The 26,421-nt window shown below is 56.6% G+C and overlaps 10 protein-coding genes across 10 annotated transcripts; 4 read left to right on the top strand and 6 right to left on the bottom strand.

Annotated features, from left to right (window-relative positions):
• On the top strand, positions 1–1,535 carry ACO1O0_007878 (uncharacterized protein; the record flags this gene model as incomplete). The annotated part of the gene is made up of 2 exons (XM_083197245.1): positions 1–398; positions 962–1,535. The coding sequence occupies 2 exons, from the start codon at positions 1–3 to the stop codon at positions 1,533–1,535; spliced, it is 972 nt and encodes a 323-aa protein (XP_083046713.1).
• A 1,725-nt stretch (positions 1,536–3,260) lies between these two features.
• On the bottom strand, positions 3,261–4,102 carry SME1 (mRNA splicing protein SME1; the record flags this gene model as incomplete). Its single annotated transcript, XM_083197244.1, has 5 exons — positions 3,261–3,316; positions 3,388–3,481; positions 3,547–3,609; positions 3,964–3,991; positions 4,053–4,102. 5 exons carry the CDS (start codon positions 4,100–4,102, stop codon positions 3,261–3,263), a joined length of 291 nt encoding a protein of 96 aa, XP_083046712.1.
• Positions 4,103–9,362: 5,260 nt separating this feature from the next.
• On the top strand, positions 9,363–10,847 carry LDB19_2 (uncharacterized protein; the record flags this gene model as incomplete). The annotated part of the gene is made up of 1 exon (XM_083197243.1): positions 9,363–10,847. The coding sequence occupies one exon, from the start codon at positions 9,363–9,365 to the stop codon at positions 10,845–10,847; it is 1,485 nt and encodes a 494-aa protein (XP_083046711.1).
• An 844-nt stretch (positions 10,848–11,691) lies between these two features.
• On the bottom strand, positions 11,692–12,882 carry CIP2 (carbohydrate-binding module 1; the record flags this gene model as incomplete). Its single annotated transcript, XM_083197242.1, has 1 exon — positions 11,692–12,882. One exon carries the CDS (start codon positions 12,880–12,882, stop codon positions 11,692–11,694), a length of 1,191 nt encoding a protein of 396 aa, XP_083046710.1.
• A 2,163-nt stretch (positions 12,883–15,045) lies between these two features.
• Positions 15,046–16,072, top strand: ACO1O0_007874 (glycosyl hydrolase family 61-domain-containing protein; the record flags this gene model as incomplete). The annotated part of the gene is made up of 7 exons (XM_083197241.1): positions 15,046–15,199; positions 15,258–15,364; positions 15,419–15,521; positions 15,576–15,617; positions 15,672–15,775; positions 15,835–15,945; positions 16,016–16,072. The coding sequence occupies 7 exons, from the start codon at positions 15,046–15,048 to the stop codon at positions 16,070–16,072; spliced, it is 678 nt and encodes a 225-aa protein (XP_083046709.1).
• A 1,517-nt stretch (positions 16,073–17,589) lies between these two features.
• Positions 17,590–18,459, top strand: ACO1O0_007873 (uncharacterized protein; the record flags this gene model as incomplete). The annotated part of the gene is made up of 1 exon (XM_083197240.1): positions 17,590–18,459. One exon carries the CDS (start codon positions 17,590–17,592, stop codon positions 18,457–18,459), a length of 870 nt encoding a protein of 289 aa, XP_083046708.1.
• Positions 18,460–18,564: 105 nt separating this feature from the next.
• On the bottom strand, positions 18,565–19,656 carry ACO1O0_007872 (uncharacterized protein; the record flags this gene model as incomplete). Its single annotated transcript, XM_083197239.1, has 1 exon — positions 18,565–19,656. The coding sequence occupies one exon, from the start codon at positions 19,654–19,656 to the stop codon at positions 18,565–18,567; it is 1,092 nt and encodes a 363-aa protein (XP_083046707.1).
• Positions 19,657–19,910: 254 nt separating this feature from the next.
• ACO1O0_007871 (amino acid/polyamine transporter I) lies at positions 19,911–21,679 on the bottom strand (the record flags this gene model as incomplete). The annotated part of the gene is made up of 4 exons (XM_083197238.1): positions 19,911–20,513; positions 20,573–20,734; positions 20,787–21,301; positions 21,370–21,679. The coding sequence occupies 4 exons, from the start codon at positions 21,677–21,679 to the stop codon at positions 19,911–19,913; spliced, it is 1,590 nt and encodes a 529-aa protein (XP_083046706.1).
• Positions 21,680–22,293: 614 nt separating this feature from the next.
• On the bottom strand, positions 22,294–23,262 carry ACO1O0_007870 (class I glutamine amidotransferase-like protein; the record flags this gene model as incomplete). Its single annotated transcript, XM_083197237.1, has 2 exons — positions 22,294–22,871; positions 22,941–23,262. 2 exons carry the CDS (start codon positions 23,260–23,262, stop codon positions 22,294–22,296), a joined length of 900 nt encoding a protein of 299 aa, XP_083046705.1.
• Positions 23,263–24,087: 825 nt separating this feature from the next.
• ACO1O0_007869 (uncharacterized protein) lies at positions 24,088–26,048 on the bottom strand (the record flags this gene model as incomplete). The annotated part of the gene is made up of 4 exons (XM_083197236.1): positions 24,088–25,085; positions 25,147–25,216; positions 25,270–25,675; positions 25,735–26,048. 4 exons carry the CDS (start codon positions 26,046–26,048, stop codon positions 24,088–24,090), a joined length of 1,788 nt encoding a protein of 595 aa, XP_083046704.1.
• Positions 26,049–26,421: the final 373 nt, after the last annotated feature.

Genomic DNA, 26,421 nt, shown 5'->3' with positions numbered 1-26,421 from the left:
ATGGATTCCTTAGAGACAGCTGCCGAGAGGGCCTACATGGATGAGGCAAGGCAGTTCCTGAATTCAGGACCAACAGAAGCATCTAGAAAAGCCGGCATCCAGTACCATCAAGCCAGACCTGAGATGGCACCTCTCGCCTTGGATCCCTACGAAGGCATCGGAATGGATCCCCAGGGCCACGCAAAGACCCTCGAAACAGTCATTAAGGAAAGGGTCGAAGCGGCGGTAACCATCCTGGCTGCGAAGCGCGATGGTATCGGCGAGCTAGAAGAGGTGCGGGCAAAACTACGGAAATCTAATTTCACCGTCCTGGAGTTTGCTTCCATTGTCTGCGGCGATCCAGAAGAAGTGGAAATCCTGATGGATTCAGAATGGCCAACTATTGAGCAATCCATAAAGTATGCAGAGTGCCTGCTTGCGAATTGTATGTATCCTCCTTCCGTGGACTCGGAACGTACGCTCACCTACATTAGTCCTCCAACGTCCAGCAAATTCCATCATGCTTCCACAGGATTCCGGGGAAAGGCGGAGAGACGCCATAAGTGACGAGGTCGACGACAAAGACGATAGCCCATATCAAACCGGTGTTAGCACACAAAAAGTTGGCAAACGCCAAAAGCTTGTCGAAGCAAAGGACCGAGACCAGAGAGAAAGGCGAGCGGTAAGTTTTTGTTTACATTTAACGCATTATGCGGGACTCAGACTAATTGCACGTCATCTAGGCTTTCGAAAGGGATCGCGCGCAGTGCGTGTTTACCGGGTCCCCTCTACCAGAGGGCTGTCACATTTGGTCCTTTTCTATCAACAAGGACCGTCCAAAACGCGAAAATGCCCGCGGACTTCTTTCATGGAACCTCCTAGTGCTAGGCCCATCTATGCGGAAAAGGCTTCGGGATATAATCGCGCCTAGACATGGTGAGCTAGCAGCTTCGGATAAAGCATTCAACTTGATCTGTTTGAGGCAGGACCTGCATGAATACTGGGGTAAGGCTCACTTTGGGCTGAAGTGGATTGGTAATGTTAGTGAGCCGGATCAAAACGGCTACAAAACATTCGAAGTCCAGTGGCACTGGATGCCTAGTCGCCTAGTCGACAGACTAAGCTCGAGGGCATCAGACGGGAGCAACACGCCCGGGCTTATCGATGAGGTCAAGGGCAACGTCCCCGATATGAGGCGCGAGGTAGACCTCGACACAGAAAAAGGACGAAATGCAATTTCCCAGGCACTGGTCAGAGTATTCGAGGAGCCAAATCTGGATTCGCGCCAGCCCCCTCCGAAATCCATCGCAGGCCCAAAGGTAATAGTCCGGGATGAAGACGGCCATCTTATCCAATCCGGCCGAGTCTTCAGACTCAAAGTCCGGGCTCAAGATGTTGAGAAGACCGAAACTCTTATCAAGGCCCAGTGGCTTGCGTTGAAGATTGCGGCTGTTGCAGGTGCTGGAGAGAATGCCGATGACCTGAACTGGAAAATACCCCCCCCTCGGAAATATCATCTTGGTCCCACCCTCGAGACGGTGCTAAACGAAGGCTAGGATACCCATCGTGGCGCACCTGGATCGCAAGAGGATTTTCGTCCTGCCTTGGTGCAAACAGTCAAGGATGCCATTAAGATCGTCACGCGTGCAACAAGACGGGGGCTCACCAGTTCTGATGAGACAACCCCAGGAGGTGACCTTGGACCCAGCCAGCGTCAAGATGAGCAGTTCTCCCAAACTGCCAAGGCGACAGTAAGACAGACTTTGGAAAGACTCGCTGTGCGACTTCGAGGCCAGCACAAGTCGCGTCAGGTACGACGACCAGGCATTCCGGATTTTCGGCCCCCTGGTGAGGACGGGGAAGGAATTGTTGAAGAACCTCTACGCAGTGTGGAGATTGAAAGTGCTTGATGGTGCCCATCGAACGGCCAAGGACAAAGGGTTGGAGGTTTGCCACTCCTAAGCCTGGGAAGTTGGGACAGTTGAGACGGGTAGCAGTGGAGGGTGGGAATGGGTGTCGGTGTAAAGAACTATGAACAGTAACGTGCTACCCTCTAAATTCTGACCGTATCAAGTCAAGGAGATCAACTGATGGGTGTAATGAACCCGGTACCATCCATCATCATCATATACATATTCGTATAGATTTTCGTATATATTATCTCACCAATTTTATGATATATGCGTATATATTCCTATATATTTTTATGCATAGTAGATGACTATTAATTGTACCATATTTGCATTCTACTTATCTATATACGGGGCAGGCCTGCACCTCGTACGAGAACTAGTTGTTTGGCGTCTCGCGTTTTTGGTTTTTTTTTTTTTGTTTTTTTTTGCCGGCCACAAGGGGGATTCTAGGAGTCCCCTACGGTACCTTGGAGCAATCTTTTTTTCTTCATCTACATCCTGCTGTGCTGCGTTGAGTTGTCTGCCTCTATGCCTCCCTGTCTAAGTATTGTTGATCGTTGTGTTGATTCGAGGTAGTATGCGGAGCGAAGGAGGACTAGCAGAGTACATGTATCATATCATCTCTTACATTTTATGTCAAATACCCTTGCCCCGTATACAGTGAAGTCACCAATATATTTGAAAGCCGTATGAAGTAATAGCGAAACAAAATTCTAACTAATCAACAATCGAGTTAATCCGTTTAGTGTAGCTATTTTCTCTATTCGAAGAGAAAATCTGAACTACGCTTTAGCCTCTGTTTGAGACCTCCGCGCAAGGCTGTGAAGCAGCTTTGCTTGACCAGCTCCATTCCATCCAGTCTTGAACTCGAGTCCATTTGGTGGCGGGAGCTGCCCATATCGCCTACAGAGGATCATCTGTATATGTTTCATTCATCAGTTGCTGAAGTCCCTGGTCCCCATGCCATGATTCCCGACTCGGATCGATTCCTGTCCTCTTCAATTGAAAGGCCCAATGGAAGGCGTATGGCTTGATAATCAGCTTGACGGATATTAGATCCCACGTCCTGTATGCTCGACATTGACAAGACAGCTCTCACACCCACTCAGACTTCACTACCATGGCGGGCGACACAGGGCAAGGAAGTCCAAGATGGTCGTAGATATCTACCCACCATCCATGTCGAGTCACATCCATGTTCCATAACAGTGGCACTCGTAGATGCGTGCAACGATTTCGGTCATGTCGAAAAAGCAAGTCAATTCCTGATTTCCGCTAGCGCCTGAACCCAACAGCCCTCGTCCGCGAAACCAGGGACAGATTTAATAACCCCCCCTCCGCTGCTCGCGTCGTGTCCCAACTGCCGTCCTACCCTTGCAAGCTCTGGATCAGCGACACGTTGTCGCCCTTGAGTAGAATTTGGCCTGGGTTATCTGGTCAGCAAAAACATGCCCTCCATAGCGCCGTCCCCGTGGTGTGTCTTGTGGGTGCGCACCTAACGGCCTCCGCGTCTCCTTGTCGTTTGTCTTGGTGATCTGCTTGACCTCAATGGCGTCGTCGATGACGAGGTTCATGAACTCATCGAAGCCCTGCTTGCGGTCAGATCCTCCGGTATACAGGTGAGAAGGGAGGGGATTGCAGTAGAGCAACTGACCCTGATCTTGCCCTCGATGCGAATGGAGAGCTGCTCGTAAAGCCAAACGCTGACCGGTGTGTGCTGGTCTTGTTAGCTTTGTGCTTGGGTGGTCAAGAACGACGTCGAGGCGCGAGGTGAGGCGAGGCGGCGACACGGCGAGGCATTGCTCCTCGAGACTCCAGTCTCGACCTTGCTGAGTTCAAGGTTCCCAGCGACGCGTCCGTCCAAAGTTGCTATCCGGCCACGTTTCCGAAGACAAACATCTCCGAACTGTCTTCCATCGCTCGGCTGTAGCGCGTCTGTCGCTGGGGTCTAGGAACCGCTCGAAGAGGAACCGCTCGATGCTCGATGGGGATGGAGTGTCTCGTCGCACGCCGGTACATCTACCGCGCCTCTGCCGGCTCAAATCGTTCACAGGCGTCGGATAGGACTCACACTCTGGAGAAGTTTGAAGATGGTGTTGCTGGGACCTGTCAGTATCGCACTGCACCGAGGCGGGCTCAAGAGGCGGAGAGTGGGCTCACATGGGAGGGATCATGACCTTGCGGCCACCGCCGCCGCCGCGTCCAGTCATTATGAAATCGGTTGCTGTGGAAGAGGATGGGTTTCGAGGATCAGCGAGCGCGCAATGCCTTGGCGGTTGTCGTGATGCTTCTCTGCCAAGGGTGGCATGCGACGGTCACCTTGCGTGGGAGCTTCGAAATTTTGGCGGGACACGGAATATAGATTTTTCCGGTTCACTTGCAACTCAACACCAGCGTGAGCCTCGCCCCGTCGGTACAGCAACGCATTTAGTTTATTATTCCTTTTCTTCAATAGTTCAATTGCATGTCATTTGGATAGCATGAACCTGTGATGTTTTTTTTCTTTTAGTTGTTCAGAGAACTTCCGTCGCCATCAAGATAAGTCTAGCTTGTGTCTTCTACGTATCAGATGATTCGAAGCCCAGCATCCTAGGTACCTATGTGGTTCGATTTTGATGAAGTCTTTAAACAAAGATTGCAAAATTTGTTGCACAGTGGTATTCAAAACTAAGTTAGACAATAAATGTTTTCTTCCCTGAAGTAAAACTTGAATTGGCTCTAACATTGACATATGCTAGTGGTAGTATTGTCGGTACATGTTATGTGGGCATAGGGTAGGAGGTTGTTGCAGTCATGTAAGTGGCCGCAGGTCGGCCTCTTCCATGACCGCAACTTAAGGCGCTCTAGACTTGGCGATTGGATATTTAGGCAGTTTCACACAATGATCGAGTCCATCTCCAATAGATGGGCAACTGGGTGCGTGCTCGGGCCCCGCGGACGGGCGATGGCGCCGCCGCGGCCCCACGGGGGTTGCTCTCCGAGCTCGCCCCGGAAAACCTCCAATATGTACAGCGGCGCCCTTTCCGCGTCACCGGTTGACTCAACCTCGTGGTGGGTGGGTTCTACTATATTGCTAGCGCTGGTAGACATCACACGGGGCGCGGCGAAGGGCGCACAAGCTGCAGAGCGTCATTAGTTTCACCCTCGTGATGGGGCCGGGTGGGCAGTCTAGAAGCCACTGATGGGGGAGCGTGACTGTTTCGATGTCGTGAAACTTTTAACGATCGGAAAGTCGGGCGTTGCGCGGGACGGATGTGGGAGTGGGACCTCTACGGTACGGGGGCGCTTTGCCGGTCGCCTTCCTCTTACGAAGTAATACGGGTGACCGATTTCGGGGAGACTTTCTGTTAGAGGTAACAAAGGGTCCAGCTCGCTAGATTCGGAGTAGAGGCAGTGTTTTGGCAGCTTAACAAGCGTAGCCGGTACTACGGCACGGCCGAGTGAAGAATCAAAGCAGGCTGTGAGTTCCCTGTAGATGATGCCATCCGGCTCGTCGGTCAGTGCTGAGTTGCTCTCTCGTACTTCTCGTACGGGCAAAACAATTGAAGGCTTCACGCGTTCGATGATCGCAATTGTCCCAGCGCTGGGATAAAGGTGTAAGCGCGGGTGGGTTGACCCGAGATGATTGGGGGTTTGAGGCGCCTGCTGAATCATCCCCATGACAAAAGGGAAGTAATAGTTCAAACTCCAGTGACAGGTCGATGCTGCTAAAGCCAGCCCTGTCGAGAGCCGCATTCCAGTCAATGGCGTCCTGTCGCGTAAGTGGTCCGTATACGGTAGGGTCCGACGTCGGAGGTGCCCTGGTGATCGGGCGATTATCAAGCTAAGGCTCACTAAGCTGGGCTTTGAAATCCGGGGCGCGCTGGGGCGATCACTTGACGTGGCGCACCAATCGAAGTGAGGCGCCCAAAGATTGGCCTCGTCTCATTCGAGGTCGGAATCGTTTCATGGATGGGCTTGCGAAGTGTGTTTCTGGTTGAATGGGCGACTGGGATTCTCGATCTGGCGCAACCAAGTGGGAACGCGGGACGAGATGAAGCGAGTCAAGGCGCCTGGATCACATGATGAGGGAGTGTGTTAGAATCGTCGATGGGTGGGCGAGTGGTGACTCGGACTGAGCCGAGTCGGATCCACTTTGGAACGTCATAGCAACTTTGTAAGTTGGGGCTCCTGAGGATCAGGTCCATTGGGTGTTTCGCGTCGCTGGACTGATTCAGGACTTTGGGGTAACGTGGGCGTGGGAATTTCTAGAAAACCAAAGACACTTTTGAGATTGGGACCGTTCTCAACGGACCGCGGAGATGCAGAGGGCGGAGACGATCTTGTGACCAGACGTTCCGGAATAGGGATTGCGGGGGAGGCAATCTGGGGGCTTGATGGAGGGCTGGCTGCAGCAGCGGCTCAGGGAGAAGTTCGAACGTCCCTGGAGCCAATTGAAGATGCGAATGCGGTCTCGGCCAGGGGTTAGAGTGCAACGCTCGCAAGACGGGGCCAGGCAACCGAAACTCAAGTGAATGGCTGTGTCCTGAAGTGATGTCGAGAGTGGCACGCTATGTAAATTGTAATGCAGCAATTCCGTAGTGGTGATGTCAATTGGATCGGCCTAGGATCAGTGGGAGGCGTTGAGGCGACGTGCTGCGACAGCCACTGTCTTCCCCCAATGGCAAGTGATCAGCACGTCGCGCAGTACACTGTACTCCTCGTATGAGGTACTAGCCGCATGCTTGCTAGAGGCAATCCGGACATCACGAGGGAGGGGAAAAAAAAGGCCAAGCACGCTTGAACTCAACCTTGACGAGGCAGCGAGCATGGCCAAGCAACAACCGATGCCAATGTTTCTTGGCCGCACGGATAATATCACTCGTACGGATACACGTAGGTACGGATCGTAGCATCGGCTGGCAGCACGTTGCCGTTGACCGGGGGTCTGGCGTCGCCCAAAGCGGCCACCGTCGGCGACAAAATTTTCTCGAATCTTTTTTTATCCCGTTTTTCCCTGTTCCGTGTTGGTCGGTACGTACCCGGCAGTGGATGTCTGGATGTCTTGGGTGTCTGGATGTCTGGATGGTGGACTCCCTGGGCTGTGGTGCCTGATCGGGCCCCACCAGGCCGGAGGGGAAAATTTTGATGTCGGCGGGTGACCGGTGGAGCCTCCAGACATCAGGAACAAGTTTTGGCATGGCCGACAGTGGTGAGTGGTGAGTGTGATGATGCGACTTTGTGGTTCTGCATGATTGCTGCGGGTAAGTTGATGTCCCTTTATGGATCTCTGGTGAGATGAATGATAATATTATGCCTACGTTTGTAGCCATCATACATAATACCATGGCAGAGTCTTCGACCGTGTCCTGTGAGGCACAAGGCGCCACCGCGACAACGGGCGCCACGCCGGAGACTCACACGGAAGCTTCCCGGGAGAGCGCCGGCATCCATCGGCCAGCTGGCCGACATTGAGACCAGGCGTGTTATTACGGATACGTGCAAGTGAGACTTGAAGTCCCCCTGGGATGGCGGTGGATTGCATTGGTCACAGTATTGAGGATGGCAGGAAGAGTCATCTCCCGGCGTCGCACGCCTTTGGATCGCGACAATGTCGTTGGATGGCGTGTAATTGAGGTCGCAAGTGTGCGGACACTGCGGCCACTGCGGTGCCGCGGAGCCGCGGGGGGCCGCTGGTGTGATTTCCAGCCTCCAGTGCCTCCACTACGCTTGCGCCCTGCAACTTGTCGACATGTCAAGTCTTGTCGAGTGATGCCAGCCGGCGGTCCATGCATCGGCCCATCCATCGTGAATGCCGTGCGCGTGCATGTTCCAGATTCCAGGTTGCCAGGTTGCCAGGTTGCCAATTGCCATGGCCATCCGATTCCAGACAGTTTCAGCGCCCAGCCATGCGCTCGCAGCGGTCAGACGAGGTCCCTGCGCCACGCCCTGCATTCCAGTCCCTCGGGCCATGTAACATGGTTCCCAGCTTTTTCTCGAGCCATGTCCGTCTCGTATTCCCGGAATATGTACGACATGTTGGTGACTTGGTGACTTGGTGACTTGGTGACTTGGTGACTCGTTGGCTGACCGCTCAGCATGTCGAGCGCCCTTCACTCAGCAGCTCGGTCAGCAGCATCGCTAAGTGAGCCCCTGGCCATTGGATTATTAAACCGCAGTCACGCAAGCACGCAAGCACGCAACCGGCAAGACTGCAGGACGACTGCATGCGGCACTGCGACACGCCCAACAAGGTGCATGCGGCGGCCATACGCTGCGTTGCGCCCAGGCACACACTAACGTGAACCATGTGTTACCCAGTTAACACGCTGTGAGCCATGGGCCATGGCCCTGTCCAGCACGCCCTACGTACGTACGTAGTTGAAAGTTCTCGTACAGGCCGTGGGTCGGTCAATTGGCGCCGTCGTCGCTGGCACAGGCTCCACTGCCGGGTGCATCCAAACTCGCCCAGTCATCCAGTGAGTCCAGTGAATCCAGTGAATCCAGTCACTGGCTGGGCCCACTCCACGCCCTCCATCACAGGCCTTGGAGCCTCTGGGGGTCTGAACCCACCAACAGCCCACCGAGCCCACTGGCCCAAGGCCTGTCTGAGCCTGTTCTCCAGGGGACGCAGCGCCTGTGGTGGGGCTCGCTTCCATTGAAGCTCACCTAGGCTGGGCCGATGGCCGCGGGAAGGCTGATGGGTCCAAAGAAAAAAAAGTCTATGGGGAGAGAGTTGCTGTAGTTGCACGGCTATGACACATAGTATTTCCTGCCCGGCACGGAGCCGCGACGTCGTTCGCCGCCAAAGGGTATTTAACTCGGAGCCGCCCGTGATGACCTCGTTCTTCTAATAATGGGAACATGTCCTGTTGACTTGACGCATCATCCAATTGCCTGCATTGCTTCTGTTTACTCTGCAACGACCAGCCGCTTGTACTAATACTACTACTGCCATCACTGCCCATCACATCGCCACTGTAATAAAACAGCACCATATTCCTCGCCGCTGCCCTCTGCCCACTTACACCAGCGACCTTGGACGACTCGCACGATCCTCATCCTCCTCGGGTAAAACACACCTGGAAGAGACCTTCGAAGCACCACGACGAGGACTCCTCGCGAAATTACCCAACCAACGACCAGACGGCGACTCCGCACCGCTGCAAGGCCTCTCGGCAGCGTCACCTGCACCACTCAACCACCAGCCCTCTCTCCTCGGACCGCGACAGGCCATTGGAGTGAGGGGCCACCAACACCAGTTCACAGACCGATTGGATTGTTCCACCAGGACCCTGTTGACTCCAGAATCTCGACCCTCGCGAGTCCTGTTCCTTTCTACCCCGCGCAGCCAACGAAAAACCGCACGACTGTCACAGGGCCGTCACTTACATCACTTACACCAGGCCCTCTTCTTCTCCCAGGGAGCTCCTTTCCTCCCCTCTTCCCAACCACCACAACTCGGTCCAGTCTGCCAGGCCTACCATCACAATGCCTGGACGTGTGGCCACCTTCCTCCGCAACCCTTCGGGGAACATTTCTCACATCAAGAGCATGAAGGCGGCCGTCAATCGCTCGCTGCATGGAAGCCCTGACGTGTCCGACAGCGAGGATGGCGACCACCACAACCACCATCACCACCACCACCACCTAGCCGTCAAGATGCCAGATCTCGCCGATGCCTTCAAGAACCACCGCCGCCTCTCCCTCCCATTTATCAAGAAGGATTCGCAGTGCCCCGTAGTGGGCCTGGTCTGCAATGTCGAGAGCCCTCCCATCATCTTCCACGGCAGCCCCGAGGAGAGCACCGGCGCCCTCATCTCGGGCACCTTGGTTCTCGACATCAAGGAGGACGTCGTCGAGATCGACTCGTTCCACGCCGCCCTCAACATCCACATCACCCACAAGCGCCCCTTCCAGAACCACTGCGCCGAGTGCGCCAACCAGTACACTGAGCTCCAGTCGTGGAACTTCCTCGCGCACTCGACCATCCTCCACCGCGGCCGCCACGTATTCCCCTTCTCCACACTCCTCCCCGGCCACCTGCCGGCGTCGATGAGCTCATCGCTGCTGGCCATCGCCTACGAGTTCAAGGCCGAGGTAGCCGTCGCCGCCCACTGCCTGCCCCACCCGTCGAGCCCCAGCACGGCCAAGTTCGAGCACGTCTTCCCCGTCAAGCGCTCGCTGCCCCGGTCCGAGACCCCCCACCACTCGATCCGGCTCTTCCCGCCCACCAACATCAAGAGCAGCGTCTACTACGACACGGTCATCCACCCGACGGGGTCTAACAAGGTCACCCTCAAGCTCGACGGGCTCATGAACCACAACACCAAGACCAAGACGCTCGACATCTGGCGCCTCAAGAAGATCACCTGGAAGCTCGAGGAGACGACCAAGACGGTCGCCCCGGCCTGCGAGAGGCACAGCCCCGCTGCCCAGACCGTCGAGGCCGGGCGGGCCGAGGACGGCACACCGGCCACTAGAAAGGGCATGGCGCGCACCGAGGTGCGCCTCCTGGGCGAGAAGCACCTGCACGATGGGTGGAAGTCGGACTATAGCGGCGCCGACGGCAGCGTCGACATGGAGTTTGACTACATGGTCAACCAGCGCTGCCGCAAGGGCCAGCTCAAGTACGCGGCGGACACCAAGTCACGCGACGGCACCGAGGTGACGCACTCGCTGCTGATCGAGCTGGTCGTATCCAAGGAGTTCGCGCCCGAGGGCCGCCCCGGCAGCGCTGCCCAGACGGGCACGGGCCGCATCCTGCGCATGCACTTCAACGTGGTCATGACGGAGCACTCGGGCCTGGGCGTCAGCTGGGACGAGGAGGCCCCGCCCGTGTACCAGGACGTGCCGCCCAGCCCGCCGCGGTACCAGCTCCCGGAGCCGCCGATCGAATACGAGGACCTCGAGACGCTGGATGCTCGCCGCCTGAGTGGCGAGCCGCCGTCGAGACGGGCCTCGGGGAGCGATTGAAAAAAAAAACAAGATTAAAAAAAAAGAGAGAGAAGCAAAACAAGAAGAAAAGACAAAGAGGAGTTGAGCGGATGTAATGATTTGAGCGGGTCTTGGATGGCATTCTTGCTTTTGCATCAGAAATGATACCCCCCACCCTCTGAGAGAGTTCATTGGGTCTTTTGAGAGAAACTCTGGCAAAGTGGGCAATAACTACTATGATTTCGGGCGTATTAAAAGTCGGCGACTTGAGTTGCATAATAACGGGCATAGATATACTGTGTGTAGGAACATGGAACGGGCGATGTAATAGTGCCTGGTCACTTTTTATAGTTTGATAATGAAAATGCAAAAAACATGTGAATAGTATATTTTCGCTCATTATGCGCTTGCTGGAGGTGAATATTGACGTGTAGATTCTGGGACATACTTCTCTGCGTCCTTTGCTATTGGCGCTGATGGTTTTGATAACTCGGCGTAGTTAATGGGAAAGAAAGGAGTTGAGAGGAAATCTGCTGCAACTCGAAATTTGTGCCACCTCGTCTTCTTCCAGGCCTGTGCGGGATAGAATAACCGTCGGCCCGGGTGGCGGGATCGGGAAACGGGAAACGGGGGAGAGTGGAGGCGTTTCGGTGTCTCAGCCCTCGGGAGGCGCCCGGGCCGTTTTGCCAAGACGGAGAGTCCAGGTTATCGTAGCGGCTGGATAGATGGGGTATGATACTGATCATGAAGACTCCGACAGACACACCAGTTGGAACCGATGTCGATTTGACAGGACTATATACAAATGTCCTCAACGGGCAACCAACTCGATCCTCCCCAATACATCAGGGTACGACGACAACGAGGTTGAAGCCACCCTACCTCACGACAAAACAGGAGCCTCCCAATCAATCCAGTCCGCCGCCTGCACCGGCTCCTCCGACTTGTCAATCACCTCAGGAGGCGTACTCCCACCCAGCAAGAAGTAATCAACAAACTGGCTCAGCTCACCCTCCTGGCTACTGGGGAACTGGCAGTGATTATGCCCACCCACAAGCGAGAAGCCAAAGTGTCCCGACACGCCCAGCGCCTCATACACCAGCCTCCCCGCGCGCATGCACGCCGTCGTCGACACGGGGCCCAGCCAGTCGATGTTGTTCTCCGGCACGTACAGCCCCCGCGGCGCCACCAGGCCCGCCAGCATGTGGTGGTCGTAGGGGAGGCTGCCCGTCTGCGTGGTCCACGCGTTGAACCGCGGCGAGAACCACACATTCTCCCCGACGATCTGCTCCGCCGTCTGGATGTTCTTGCCCGCAGCCTTCTCCGCGTCCGAGACGCGCCAGCAGGCCGCGCCCCCGGCCCCGGACTCCTGCGGGACAGTGAGTGCGATGCGCGGCTCCAGCGCACCGGCCACGAAGGCGCCCTTGCCGTTGCGCGAGCACCCCGTCACGCCGAGCCGCGACGTGTCGATGCCTGTAGTGTCTGGGCCTAGATGCTCCAGGGCGTCGATGACGCGCGAGATGCCCCATGCCCAGGCGGCGAGGGCGCCGGCCGAGTGGTCGGAGCCGTGGAGGTCGTAGAAGGTGCCGATGCCGCGGCTGCTGCCACCGCTCTGCTGGGCGAAGGCGTCGTTGCTGAAGGTGATGGTGGCGAGGTCGCCGGCGATGGGGATGGAGGATCCCCCCACGGTGATCATGGCGCCCTGGGGGGATGCGCCGGATCCCTTGGAGATGGAGGCGGAGAAGGAGGCCGAGGCGCCGCCGACGGTGACGGAGATGGAGAGGGTGTTGCCGCTGAAGGACGCCTCGAGGGAGTCTGGTGGGCCGGGGAGGTCGCCCAGCTCGTACTGCTCAAAGGCATTGAGGATCTCTTCCTGGCGGCATGTCCACTGCTCGGCGGTAGTGACCTCGGTGCCGTCGGCAAAGGTGAATGGGTTGGGAAGCAGGGAGACCGAGACGGAAGGGATGTCGGTGGCAGGGGAGCAGGACTGGCGGTCGACGAGAGGGGACGCAGGTGTTGGAGAAGCGGATACAGCGCTCGCAAGGAGAACGAGAAGAAGCATCCTGGAAGCCATGGTAGCTGCGTGAGGGGATGCCTGGTATGCTGGTATTGATGCTGCTGATGTTCTCTCTAGAAGACAACCTCCCCCCGTAGGCAATGCCTCTTTATATAGACACCAGGATAGATCTTTGATGCACAGATGGCATCCCCAGACTAGCTAGTTACAGGACCTGGTATCAAACTCCGAACGTATTTCCCCTTCTGGCAACAAGCCAGACCCCAATCTATGGCGAGGTCTCCTGTTTGCGTATATGTCAAGGTTTTAGCCGTGGGATGCACTGTAAGGAATGGTCTTTGTGTGAATTCATGGTATAAGCATAGACGTGACGCTTGAACCAGCCAAGAATGGCACTCACCACATGTGCTGGCCCCATAGCCTGACCTTGCGGCTAAATCTCCACCTCCATGTGTCAATGCGGGGTTTAGATATAAATACCGACGACTTACGGCATTGGCAGAAATATCCCATTGGACGTATACTTGTTTCTAAATGCCGAGATGTCGGGAGGTGCCCGTGCAGGTGCTTTGTGGTTAGTGTTCTCCTTGGCTCTACAAGCAAAGATGGGTGTGTAGAGGTACGGGGAACGGTAAATGCACTGTTACCTGGATAGCAAGCTGGAAAAAAAGAAGCGGGATGATCATCATGAGATTGTCGAGCCATGGCTAGAGCCTTCCTCTTCAACTGCCTCCGTTCGGCCGAAGGCAAGACAAGTGAATGGCAAGATGCCACCAGCCGGAAATGCAGGCAACATCTGGGGCTTCTCGGCTGTGTCCGGATCATCGCGGGCTCATGCATACGCAGCTTTAGCCGGCGTTCCCCACTCCCCTTTGAGACGGCCAAGAACCTTAGGCCGGAGCATTAGGCATTCATTTCCTCATTTGGAACGAGGGCAGACATCCAGCCCGGTAGATGTTGTCCTCCATGGGGCAAGTGGCTCGGGATTTCTCAATACGTTCAAAACAACTACAAAGCATATACCTCACATAGGCTACCGTATACAATGCAAGATTTTGTTACGAAGTAAGGCGCGAGTTGGGAAACACATAGGGCAGCCGTTTCTCTGGCCGGGCCTGTTTAAACAGTCCAGCTACCAGCCATAGACGCTGTTATGAATCGTATACCAGAGGTAGCTTGGAGTTCTTGAATATTTTACTGCTCACTGTTATTTTGAACTATCACAGTCTTCACCTCATCATGGGGCTCTGTCTCCAGGCAGTGGTTGTGGTGTTAGCACCGGCATCATGAACCGTGACACCATCAATGCAAGCAAAGACTGGGAATTGGACCTGAATATTGTTGGAATTTAATGCGATATAGTGCATTATCAAAAATACAAGTGATAGAAGACGATTCATACCTCTGAAAAGTGGCAGAGCTGGGTATTAGAGCTCAAGTTTCCAGAGCACAAGTGGGAGGACAAAGGGAGCTGGTGTCGAGATGGTCTTTAGGTGGGTTCTACTTAACGGAAGCCCCATTTAAATTCTATTCGGAACATCCGGCATCGAAAAGGAAACTTGGTTTCAGGGAATCTTGGCGTCCGGAATCGTACCGGAGGAAATATGATTGCCAATATCTGGATTGCCCATTTCGGCCCGCCGGAGGCTTAACCGCCGGCCTTTAACTACAGCCCCATAATTTTCTACGCAACTGATCAGAATCCCAGCCGATGAAACATTGCGAATGACGAAGGCTTCACCTGTAGTATGGCGGTACGTGGATACATGTAACATGGATAAATCCGCATTGACCAGAGTGAGAATAGAGATCTCAAGCCACTTGGTTGAGCGCCGCTCGTTTCCCGAGGTCACCAAACTGGAAGCGGATCAACCAAGAGAGTTCAATATAGTGAGAATATATAGATAAACGATATATAATATCTACTTATGACCATGCTTGTCTACGTGGGATATGCCGGGGTGGCGTCTGGGGAGCATCCGCCGAGACGGGCCTCCCGCCGTACACCCACAACGCCGAAAATAGATTGCCGCGCAATATCTATGGTGGTTCTGCGGCCCGCCATGGCGCAAAGTCCGAGTCCGAGAATTGATGCGCGACATTGTGAACAGACGCCGTGTATAAGATCCATGGCCATCCCACCGCCGCTCGACCCCGGCCTTCCAAACCCTCTGATATCTGACGCCAAACACCGTTTGTTCGAATAAACCCTACGACAAAATGAAGGTCCTCACTGTTTCCGCTGCCCTGGCCCTGCTGGCCAACAAGGCCGCTGCCCACTACATATGGACCAGCCTCGACATTGGTGGTGAGAGCGGTACTGGCGCCGAGGGTGGCATCCGCCCCAACAGCAACTACAACTCCCCCGTCACCGGTAAGATCTCTCACGCATCACAGGGTACGCTATTTTATGGAGGCTAATGGATATCCAGACCTCACTTCCAACGACCTGCGATGCAATGAGGGTGGCGCCTCCGGTTCTGGCACCGCTGTTGTCCCCGCCCAGGCTGGCGGTGACTTCACCTTCCACTCCGACGTGGTATGATGATACAATAGACAACGACATAATGAGCACGATTCTGAATAGGCATAGGCTGTGTACCACCAGGGCCCCGTGTCCATCTACATTTCCCCGGCCTCGGGCGACGTCGCCGAATATGACGGCTCTGGCAGCTGGGCCAAGATTGCCGAGCTCGGTAGGCATTGCCATCACGATGGGAGCGTATTGGATTGACTGACACACCTCTTAGGACCCGATTTCTCCAGCGGAAGTGCTGAGTGGGATCTGTCTCGTACGTCAAGATATTTCAACCATTACGGATAACGCACACTGACACCAGTTCCAGAGGAGTACACCTTCACCCTCCCGTCGTGCATCGCCGACGGCGAGTACCTCCTGCGCATCGAGCAGCTCGCCATCCACAACCCCTACCCCTCGGGCATCCCCCAGGTTAGCACTTTGCATTGAGCGCGCCGACTGCTACAAAGGAGGTCTAACGTCTTTGAAAGTTCTACATCGCCTGCGCCCAGATCAGCGTGACGGGCGGCTCCGGTTCGCTTGCCGGCTCGCTGTCGATCCCCGGCCACGTCAGCGAGAGCGACCCTGGCTACACTGCCAACGTACGTGTGACGGCTTCATCAGTGCGGAGAGTTGGGTTTGAGGGGCCGCGATTGCTGACGGATATTATAGATTTACGACCCCACGTTCACCTCCTACACCGTCCCCGGAGGCCCTGTTGTAAGATGACCCGCATTATCCGGCATTGTTCTTGACTGACCATACGCGTAGACGACTTGCTAAGCATATCTGGATGGCGGGCGGCACACCCCAGTGGACTAAATAGGCAATTGACTGGCTAGGTTGGGTCAACTTGGCAACCTACAGCGTCTGTCCTTGGAGTGGGGATCTCCCCCGGACAAGTTTCCGTGGAGGGCTGGACTCTGGAGAAGAGCGATATCCGGTTCGAAGTGGGGGCTGGGGATGCCAGCTGCTAACTATTACAGTGTTGTTACGTATTCCGTACATAGTGGAAGTAGCTAATGAAATCTCAAACATGCAAATCCGTGGTTCTGGTCCCGACTCCTGATTCTAGTTCCGGACAAGATGGTCTTATGTCTCCATAGCCGAGGCAGTTGTGGTCGCAATATAACCAACAGAGTGTTCCCGCAATCCAATTCAGGACTGGTGGAGACTGGGGTAGGGCAGCTGAAGAGCAAGCCCCCGTGAATCCATCGTGTCGAAACTCGGGGCCGCTGCCCGAACCCACACGGAGCTGCGGCCGAGATGCATTATTCGATCCCATGATGGACCTTATCCCCGCGCGCCCGACTCCTTCGTTCCTACATCCTCCCCGTCTCCCCCGCAGGCCACAGCTGGCAACCTGCCACACCAGAGACCAGAGCCGTTATTATTGCGCTGTGAAATTTTTGCGAGCCGCTCCCCTGAACGCCAGACCCAATGGCGCCTTCAGGTAGTGCTGCAGATCCCTGTCCCAGGCTCCCGGGGAGGCGGAACGTGCCAAAATCATGATCCGCTCTTGGGCCGGGGTGAAATTGCCTTGCAACTCATGGCCCAATTCCAGCTTGTCATTTATCCCAGCTTTTCACGAAATTCAGGGCCTCTTCCTCGCCGGCGGTCGAGATCCAGCCAGCTGGAGCAGTCTCGAACTCGGACCGACAGGGGACCATGATGGTCGAGAATGGAGATGAAGATGGGGCTCTCCGAGTTTCGCGTCTTGGCCCCTTGGCCCCTTGGGAACCGGAACTCGCCTCGACCCCAGACGACAAGGGTTATAGCACCGAAACCTGGCCTTTCCCCTGTTTTTCACATGGCAAATCATGGGGTAACTGTGCACCCAATGTGGCCTGGGTCAGCCCCTTATTATTGGATGCCTTGGCGCGGAGATACATAGACGAGCGTGAGATGTTTTTTTCTTCTTCTTCTTCTTTTCTGATCGACGCCCCATCTTTCCGAGCTCCATCCATCACCATCCCTCAATTCCTCGCGAAGGGGCCTCTGGAGTCTGGATCTGCGGGTCTGATGCCGGTTTGAACCTGGCAGCGGCGCGGCCCGGGCTCGACAGTTTTCCGGCCCCCGAGACGGCTCGCATTAGGGCATCTCACCGTCTCAGCGTCTCACCGTTTCATGTCCGAGACATGCCATTACGGCACAGACTGGACACATAATCACATCCAGCATAACGAGCAACACCGGCGACACACAGACAGCCTGGCAGTGCAAGCTCCCCCCGTTATGCCCTCACCATGGGCTACTCTGGCAACCCCGAGTCGGGCAGCTCCGACTCGCCTGCCATCTACGCCGCCATCATGGCCTTCCTGGCCCTGTCGCTGTACAACGCCGTCGAGCTCGACGTCATCATCATGACCCTCTTCAAGCGCCAGGGGGGCCTGTACTTCTGGAGCTTCGTCGCCACCACCAACGGCATCTTCCCGCACTCGCTGGGCTTTATGCTCAAGAACATCCTCGGCTCGCACAACTTTGGCCTGTACATTACCCTCGTCGCCGTCGGCTGGGTGCCCATGGTCACGGGCCAGTCCCTCGTCCTGTACTCGCGCCTCCACCTGCTCTTCTGGGACGCCTTCTACCTGCGCCTCGTGCTGGCCATGATCATCTTCAACGCCGTCGTGCTGCACCTGCCCATTATCATCCTCATGTACGGCGCCAACAGCTCCCCGGACAACTCGTGGGCGCAGCCCTACCTCGTGTACGAGAAGATCCAGGTGACCGTCTTCTTCCTGCAGGAGCTCATCATCTCGGCGCTGTACGTGCGCGCGTGTTTTTCGTTTTTCGACATCGACGACAGCCCCTACGGCAACGGCGTGCGCCGCATGCGCCGCCACCTGCTGCTCGTCAGCGTCCTGGTCGTGCTGCTCGACATCCCCATCCTCGCCCTCGAGTACGCCGACGTCTACGACCTGCAGACGGCCTACAAGGCCTTTGTCTACAGCGTCAAGCTCAAGATGGAGTTCCAGATCCTCAACAAGCTCGTCGAGATGACGCGCGGGCGCGACCAGCTCGACCCGCTGCCGAATGACAACTCGTCGACCATATGGATGCGCCAGGGGTCCATCCACAGGGGGCAACAGCAGCAGCAGCAGCAGCAGCCGCAGTAATGTTTTTGATGATTAATAGGTGGAAATTGGTATTATGGATTTTTCTACTACACGGTAATACTGGGTATTGTCTCCAGTATGGGGTAATACGTTGCTGCCTGTCAGTCAGCCGTACCGCACCAGGACGTGCCACAGCAGCTTGAGCTCCTGCAGCACCTCCTCATACGTGCCCCTATCGGCCCACGCCTCTCGATCCCGGAACAAGTCCTGCGCCGCCTCGCCGATCGCCCGGGCATCGACATGAGCTGTGGCAATGCGTGCTGCGAGAGACGGCATGCGAGGGCCGCGGAAGTCGCACGGGATGCTCTCGACGGGCAGCCGGAAGCCCTGGTTGAACCGGATGGGGAACCCAAATCTGCGGCCTATTTTGAGAAGCACGTCGCTCACTGGGCCCGCGGAAAACGACCCGTCGGCCACGAGGGCCTCGACGTCGCGATCGAGTCGGACATCTCCGTGGACCTGCGCCTCGATCATGTGGTCCAGGTTATGGCTGAGCTGGACGCTGTGCATGTCCCACGGCGTGGACAGCGACTTGGCCAGTCGCCGCAGGGCGCCCGCGGGTCTGATGTCGGACACGCCGAGCATGAAATCCCTCGTGAAGACCTCCTCCATGAGAGCCGCCAGGATAGCATCGAACTCGTCGACCGTACCGAAGACCTTGGGATCGGACTGCGACCCCCCGAATGTGAAGGTCGTCCTGCGCGAGACGTGCGGTTTCAGGACAAGGTAGCACGATCCGAAGCGCGGGGCCGGGCCGTCGGGATGGCATGTGAGGTCCAGGGCGCCATACTTGGGACGCTCAGCGGCGGCAAGGGATCCCGAGGTGTCGCCGTGGTATGCGCCCGAGAAGAGGCTCATCTCCCAGGAATCACGGGGACCGCCCGGGGTGACGGACACGAGGCCGTTGGATATACCCGTCTCGAACTGATTGCGGTAGACGCCGTCTTGGAGAAGCCGCTCAGCGACGATGCCATCGTCCACTGGCCGGTCGGGGTGGAAGTGGATGGCGACGTGGGCGTGGTCGCGGATGGCCGTGCGGATGGGATCCAAGCCAGAGGACTCGAGGTTGGACATGAAGAGGACGTGGGAGAGGGTGCTGATGGCATCGTCGCGGAGAGCAACGGCCTGTGCTCGGATGTTGGATATCGCCTTGAGCTGTGCAGGGCTGAGCCCCGGCTCGTCGGACGCAGATGACATGATGGTGCAAATGAACGCAGTAATCAATGGGTGCTTGGTGAAGGCATCCAAACAGCTGGAATATATAATACCCTAATATAGATGTAATAGTCTGGTACATGCAGCAGCCAGAACCTAGGTGACTCATGCCCCGCCACGCGCAGTGTCACCCATCCGATGTAACCATTGGAGATACATGTATCCGTAGCTTGCATGAATCTGACAATCGAGCCATACAGCATACCGATTCGTCCCTGTACCTGCATTAACAAGGCCTAGCCCACCGTGAACCAACGCTGCCTGGCCCAGTAGAACCCTAGGCCAACCACCCACAGCGCAACCAGAATCAGCGCCTGGACCGGCGCAAACGCCGCGCCCCTGGCAATGACAAACCCGCTGACGAGGGCGAAGATGATAGGCACGACCAGGTACGGCTTGTACGGCCGGCGCAGGCCGGGCTCGCGGAAGCGCAGGGCGATGGCGCCCACGACGGTGAGGAAGAAGAATGTGTACTCGCCCAGGCCGTTGAAGGTGAGCAGGGCGCGGAAGTTGCCGAAGAAGATGTAGAGGGTGGTGAGGACGGCGGAGAGGATGATGGCGTTGACGGGGGCGTCAAATGTGGTCGTCTTCTTCTTGGGGTCGTCGTTGTCGCTGCTGCTGCTCGAGCCATCGCCTTCATCACCATCGGACTCCTTGCGGGCGGGGCCGACGCGGCCGATGACGGCGAGGACGGGTGGGAACCAGCGCTTGTTGGCGGCCGAGACGACCATGCGGCTGGCGACGAGGGAGTTGCCGAGGATGGAGCCGGCCACGACGAGGCAGATGAGGACGGCGGACATGATGCCAAACTTGACGCCCAAGAGGCGGCTGATGGCGGTCTTTGCGGTGTCCATGTCAGCTGGGATGGATCTCGGGCGGTCATGCTCTGGGGGCTTACCACTGCCACGCTGTCGCTAGTCGAGACGACCTTCCAGGGGAGCAGGATGTAGTACGACGCGTTGGCGACGAGGAAGCAGACAAAGATGGTGGGGATGGCCGTGTTGATGGCCAGCGGGAGCTGCTTGGTGGGGTTCTTGAGCTCGGAAGAGACGTAGATGGCCTGGTCCAGATTAGCTCTCTCATCTTCACTTGAATAAACCACCCTCCCTTACCTTGTCCCAGCCCGAATAAGCCCAGAGAGCGCCGTAGATGGCCGTCGAGTAATGGCCCAGCATCTCCCACGCACCCATGCCATCCCAGTCGACGGTGCTGCCATCCTGGTTAACCGTCTTGCGCGTGCCAAACCACGACTTTGTGAACCAGTCCCTCCCACCGACATCCTCCCGCTCCGGGTCCCTCATCTGGAGCACGACGACGGCCAGCCCCGCGGCGACAATCAGGACGATGCTGGTGAACTTTGTGCCGAGGAAGAAGTTGCTGAGGCGGGTGCTGGCGCGGGTGCTGACCGAGTTGGCCAGGCTCATGACGACGAGGACCAGCACGGCCAGCAGCTTGTGGGTGATGCTGCCGGCGTCGTCGGTGTTGCCCAGGGCCGAGTAGATGCTCTCGACAAAGACGAGGCTGAGGATGGCGAGGGTGGCGGGCATGACGGCCACGACCCACGTCCAGGCGGCGAGGAAGCCGAAGACGTCGCCGTAGATGTACTGCAGATACGGCTGGACGCCGCCTGCTCATGTGTCAGAGGATACAGAGGATACATCAATTCACGAGAACGACAAGCTGGAAGCAACGTACCCTCGCCCGGAATCGCGGTGCCCAGCTCGGCCAGCGTGTTGGCGCCCGCCCAGGCCAGGATGCCGCCCAGCAGCCACATGACCAGGGCCATGCCCGGCGACGGGACGTTGGTGTCGATGGCGCCCGGGGAGGTAAAGACGCCGCTGCCAATGACGATGCTCACGAGGATGCCATATGCCGTGGCTGCGCCCATGGTCGGCGTGAAGGTGCGTCTCCCGGGCGCTGCGGCGGTTGCGCCATCGTGACTCGCAGCAGGCCGGTCGCCGCCGGACAGGAGCGGCTGGCGCACAGGATCCGTGGATTGAGCCATTGGTGGCGATGCGATGAGTGCACTGCTCTGTTGCTCCAACGTCGAGTGCAAGAAGTGTCGAGGAGAGCAATTGAGGTTGGGCCCATGTGATGCAAGGGATAATGACTCGTTGGTGAGAGGGGCGGCTTATCAAGTCTATCGGTCCATCACACCATCGCACGCCACACACAGGTCTGTCTCCAGTCTGTCTCACCGTCTCACCGTCCCGCTGTCCCGCTGTCCCGCTGTCCCGCTGCTGTTCCCGTTGTCTTACAGAGGCGGCTACCGCTGACGGCGAGGCGCATCGACACCGGCACATGGTGGGGCGCCTCCGGAAGCTCCCCGATTCCCCGAATCCCCAAACACCTCCCGAAGGCTGTCGGGAATCTCAACATGATGCGAGCGGGAGTATGCATGATCCCGGACATTTTATTTCGTTATGCTTGCTTATGCATCTGGGGTTGGCTAGTGCCGCCCGCTGTGACCACAAGACATGGTCTCTCATGTGCATCTATGCTCATCTATCTGTAATCTGCATCATGTATAAGACAAGTCTACTACTCGTACCAGTTCGGCGGCCTGCACCAAACATTACTCTGGGGTAAAACCGGCCTTCTCCATCCCAGCTCAGACCATCACGGCCCATTCTGCCCACCCGACCCATTCACACCGGCAGCCTCCCTCGTCCCCTCACTCTCATCATCGTCAAACCGGAACAGCCTCAGAATCGCCTTGGCCACCTCCCTCCCATCATGCTCCAGGTGCGCCGTCTCCCTCGCCTGGTCCGCATGCTCCCTATCCGTGATCCCCCCGGTCTCCTCCCGCATCGCAATCTGCCTCTTGACCATGTCCTCGTCAAACGCCAGGTGCGCCTGCGACGTGAACAGCCGATTCGCCATGTACAGCCCCTGCACGGGCGTGTGCGCGCTCTTCCCCCAGCACTCAATCTTCGCGTCCGGCGCCAGCAGCCCTCCGGCCGTGGCGGGCGTCGGCGGCGACGCGACCTGGTCCTGGTGCATCTGGTGCAGGTGCACCGTCGGCGACGTCGTGCGGAAGAGGCGCTGGCCCGTCGGCGTGAGCGTGATGGAGCAGTGGCCCAGCTCCCAGTCGCCCTTGGGCGAGGGCTGCACCGTGGCGCCCAGCATGCGCGCCAGGAGCTGGTGGCCGAAGCAGACGCCGGTGAAGTAGAACCGGGGCTTGCGCGTCCAGAGTTCTGATCATGATCGTCAGCATGCATGTATGAATAACCTAGGCTGGGTACCCGCGTAAGTGCCAAACTCACCCTTCAGCAGCTCCAGCAGGTCCAGGATCCACGGATTGTCGCCGTGCGCGTCGTACATGCTCCCCGTGATGAGCAGCCCGTCGAAGCCGTCAAAGTCGGCGTACGAGGGCATGCGCCCGCCCTGCTCCGTGACGACAAAGATCTGGTCCGTCTCGACCCCCAGCGGCGGGTGGTGCTCCTTGCCGGCGGCCGAGAAGTGGTGGTGTAAGATGTCGCCAAACGAGCCCTTTTCCGACTCGGTGTGTGGGTGCGGGCGGTCCGTCTCGAGGACCATGATGCGCAAGACGGGCGCGTCGATGGTGGGTTTGTACTGGTGTGTCATGGTGTGATATCTGAATGGTCTGCGAAGCGAGTGAGGGGAGTAGAGGCTACGAAAGGGCGTGAAGATGTTGAGAGAAGAAGAGGCTCGACAGGTTCGGGCGATCAGGGACGGCAGCATTCCTGGTTGATCAGGGTCCTGGTGGTTTGTCTCAATCCGGCAGAGGCAGAAAGCCGCGTACTTGGTCCCAGAAGCCTGGATCCATTGACGTCAGTTGGAATTTGGGGGCTGTCATTTGAACTCGGTTGAACTCGGTTCCCCAGCTGTGCCTGGCCTAGTGGCGATGAGTGGCGATGGCCCATCGTCGATGACGGCAGCGGATCCGCCGCCTGGAGTTTCAGTGACCTAATGTTTCTCGGCGGGCCCCAGCTCGGGTTCTTGGGTCCAGTCATTGCGGGCAATGGACACGAATTAGGCAGGGAGCCAAGCTATCTGTCCATGGGCATGTTTCAAAGGCGACAAAGTTGGCGATCCGCCTGCATCCGTCCAAAATCCGTGGCGTCTGGTGTCATCCGTTGGACGTTAGGTACCTGCTCACGCTCATATTACCATCGTCAAGTACCATCATCAGTTAAAAGCATCGTACAAACCCCCGAAAAAAAGAGTATTGAAACCTGAGGTTCACTAGCCGTGACAAAAAGCACTTGATGAAGGGAGTCACATCGAGACACATGATCTGGGTGACGCATTAATGCATGTTGGTACCTGGCATGAAGATACATGTACTGACCTCGCTAGTGCCTAGGTTTGGACCAGTAATCACATCTCAATGAACTTCCACTGCTATATGGGCCATCGCTCTCTCTACCACGTACGGGCTGCATCTTCTCACAGTTTCTTGCAAAGACGAGTCCCATACTCAATGACATCCCAGTCCTCCGAGCCGGGCGTCGAAACGGTCCAGAACAGCCCTTTGGGATCCCACTTGTGCTTGATATCCAAGAGCTTGGGATAGTTGTCTCCCCAGAAGCGTGTCTGCCAATCCTGCTGATATGGGTCGCCCTCATTGACGTAGGCGCACCCGCCGGGCCCAGCCTTGCGGAAGGCCTCATCCATGGTGTTGGTCAGAACATCCTGCAGATCCGCCTTCGTTTCGAGCGATGCATTGACGGGTACGTTCAGCACTGTCAGAGCAAAGTCCGAAGCATTGCGTAACCTTGGATTCGTAGCGCTCTGCGCCTCGGGCATGTTGTAGCCTGGGTACCACAAGTGTCCGACAATGCCCCCCTGGTTCGCGAGATCCTCACGGGGGCTTAGGGCTACCTTAAAAGCCTCGATGATTTGGTCATTGTTCTCCGCGACGTCTTGGTGGCTGAACATCCAACCTCCCGTTAGGCCAAATGCGCCTGCTGCCTCGTCTTCGAACATTTCAATGTACAGGTCATAGACACTCGTGAACTCCCTGGAAGCGTACTCGAACGGCACCTTAGCGGCTGTTAGATCAGCCAGAAGAGGGGCGGTGATGGCATCCAACTGGTCCCTGGTGCTGTCGATAGCCACAAATGGCAGAACGCGGAACGTGAAAGGAAAGATTTCGAAGTATACGTAGAGACCGCTGTCCACAAGGTGGTTCGAGTACTTGTGAAAAATTTGAATTCCTTCCCAAAGGACATCCTGGTCTGTAGTAAGGGTCGAGTTGATGAAGAGGGATGCACCGGCGGCTGGTAGATCGTCCCAGGTTTGGACAGTGGCCGAGAGGACGATGGCATATGTCAGAGGCCCGCCGCCCTTGAGCGCCCAGTAAAGATCGGAGTTCTCTTTTTCGTTGGCGGTCCGAAACTTCCCGTCCGCTGTCAAGACCTCAAATGAGAGGACTCTGTCCGCAACTGAAAGCAATATCTGTTAGTACACCAGGCTCGACTAAACTGAAGACCAAGGATTGCTCACCCATGCCCTTCAGGGTTGTCCATGGCCCGTGGCCTCCGCCTTGAATGAGTCCACCGACAAGACCAACGGTCTGTGATCCCGTTAATGAATTTTCATCGTTTACCTAGGGAATGCCACACTCACAGGACATTCTCCAGTCATCAGTGCCTGAGGCGGATCTTGAGACTGGGCCTGGGTCAAAATGTCTCGACCCTGGATTCCTGCACCAAGCTTGACAGCCCTGCCACGGTATTTGCCAGGCCCATTGTATTTCTTGATCCACTTGACCTCCTGGAAATCATGCGTTCGGATGATAAGGGCTCCCCAGCCTGTGCTTCTGCCGATGAAGTCGTGGCCCGTGTTCCGGACGATCAGTCTGAGGCTATGGTCTCGGGCAAACTCCAGCCCAGCCTTGATGTGATGCTTGGACTGGGCATCAATCACATAGACACCATAGTACCCCAGCGTGCACGAGGAAGTGGGATCATCCGTCGGCTGGCACGTGTGGTTTGTGAAGTATTTCCACAGCAGCATTGCATCCTGCTCGACGCTGTCCAGGCTCTTGTCAGCACTCAATTTTCCCCAGCTGAACGCTCAAATTGAACTTACCTCCATTGTTCACTAGCATAGACCAGCTGCAAATCCGCGCAGGCTTCCTCATCATGAGTCTCCACGGTACCCAAAGGCCCATCAAACGTGTTGTGGCAGACAGATTCAGGAGGGATGTGCACGCGCAGGTTGCCTCCCACAGTCGAGTTCAGTCGATTCCATTGGCGCTGGCTCGGCCAACACTGGTCGTCATAGTAACATTTGCAGCCGTACTGCTGGCCGTTCCACTCTCGAGGAACAAGCCTGTCATGAACTGCGGCCACGAACGGCAGCGACGCCGCAATGCCAAGAACTATGGCGGCAGTTCCTCTCATTGATTATTATATCGCAAATCCGCGAGACGAGATCGGATGGGCAACGAGAAAAGAGGCGTGGGACGAGGGGAACAGAGAAGTGCGACGCACGGTATATGCAGTCTCCATGTATATACCAAGAAGGTATCATCGTATCGACCGTCCGGTTAAAATGGGCCCCCTCAGAAGGTGTCCTGCAGCCATAATCACGTCTGGGGTCGTCACTGGTACAAGGTATTGTGCCTAATAATAATCCTGGTTTCAATTGAACCCATGGCTTGAGTTTTGAGTGTGTTGAACCTCCAGGCCACAGGGTCCCAGGTCTCCGCTAGTTCATAATATTTGCTTACCGCAGCTTGGCTGCATAGGGCCCAGTCTAGAGTGCAACGACTGA

This window comes from Amphichorda felina (genome assembly GCF_050947745.1).
Source record: "Amphichorda felina strain 45539 chromosome Unknown scaffold_8, whole genome shotgun sequence".
NCBI classification, from domain to species: Eukaryota; Fungi; Ascomycota; class Sordariomycetes; order Hypocreales; family Bionectriaceae; genus Amphichorda; species Amphichorda felina.
Note: the sequence above shows the minus strand (reverse complement) of the source record. Positions and strands in the feature narration are given on the sequence as shown.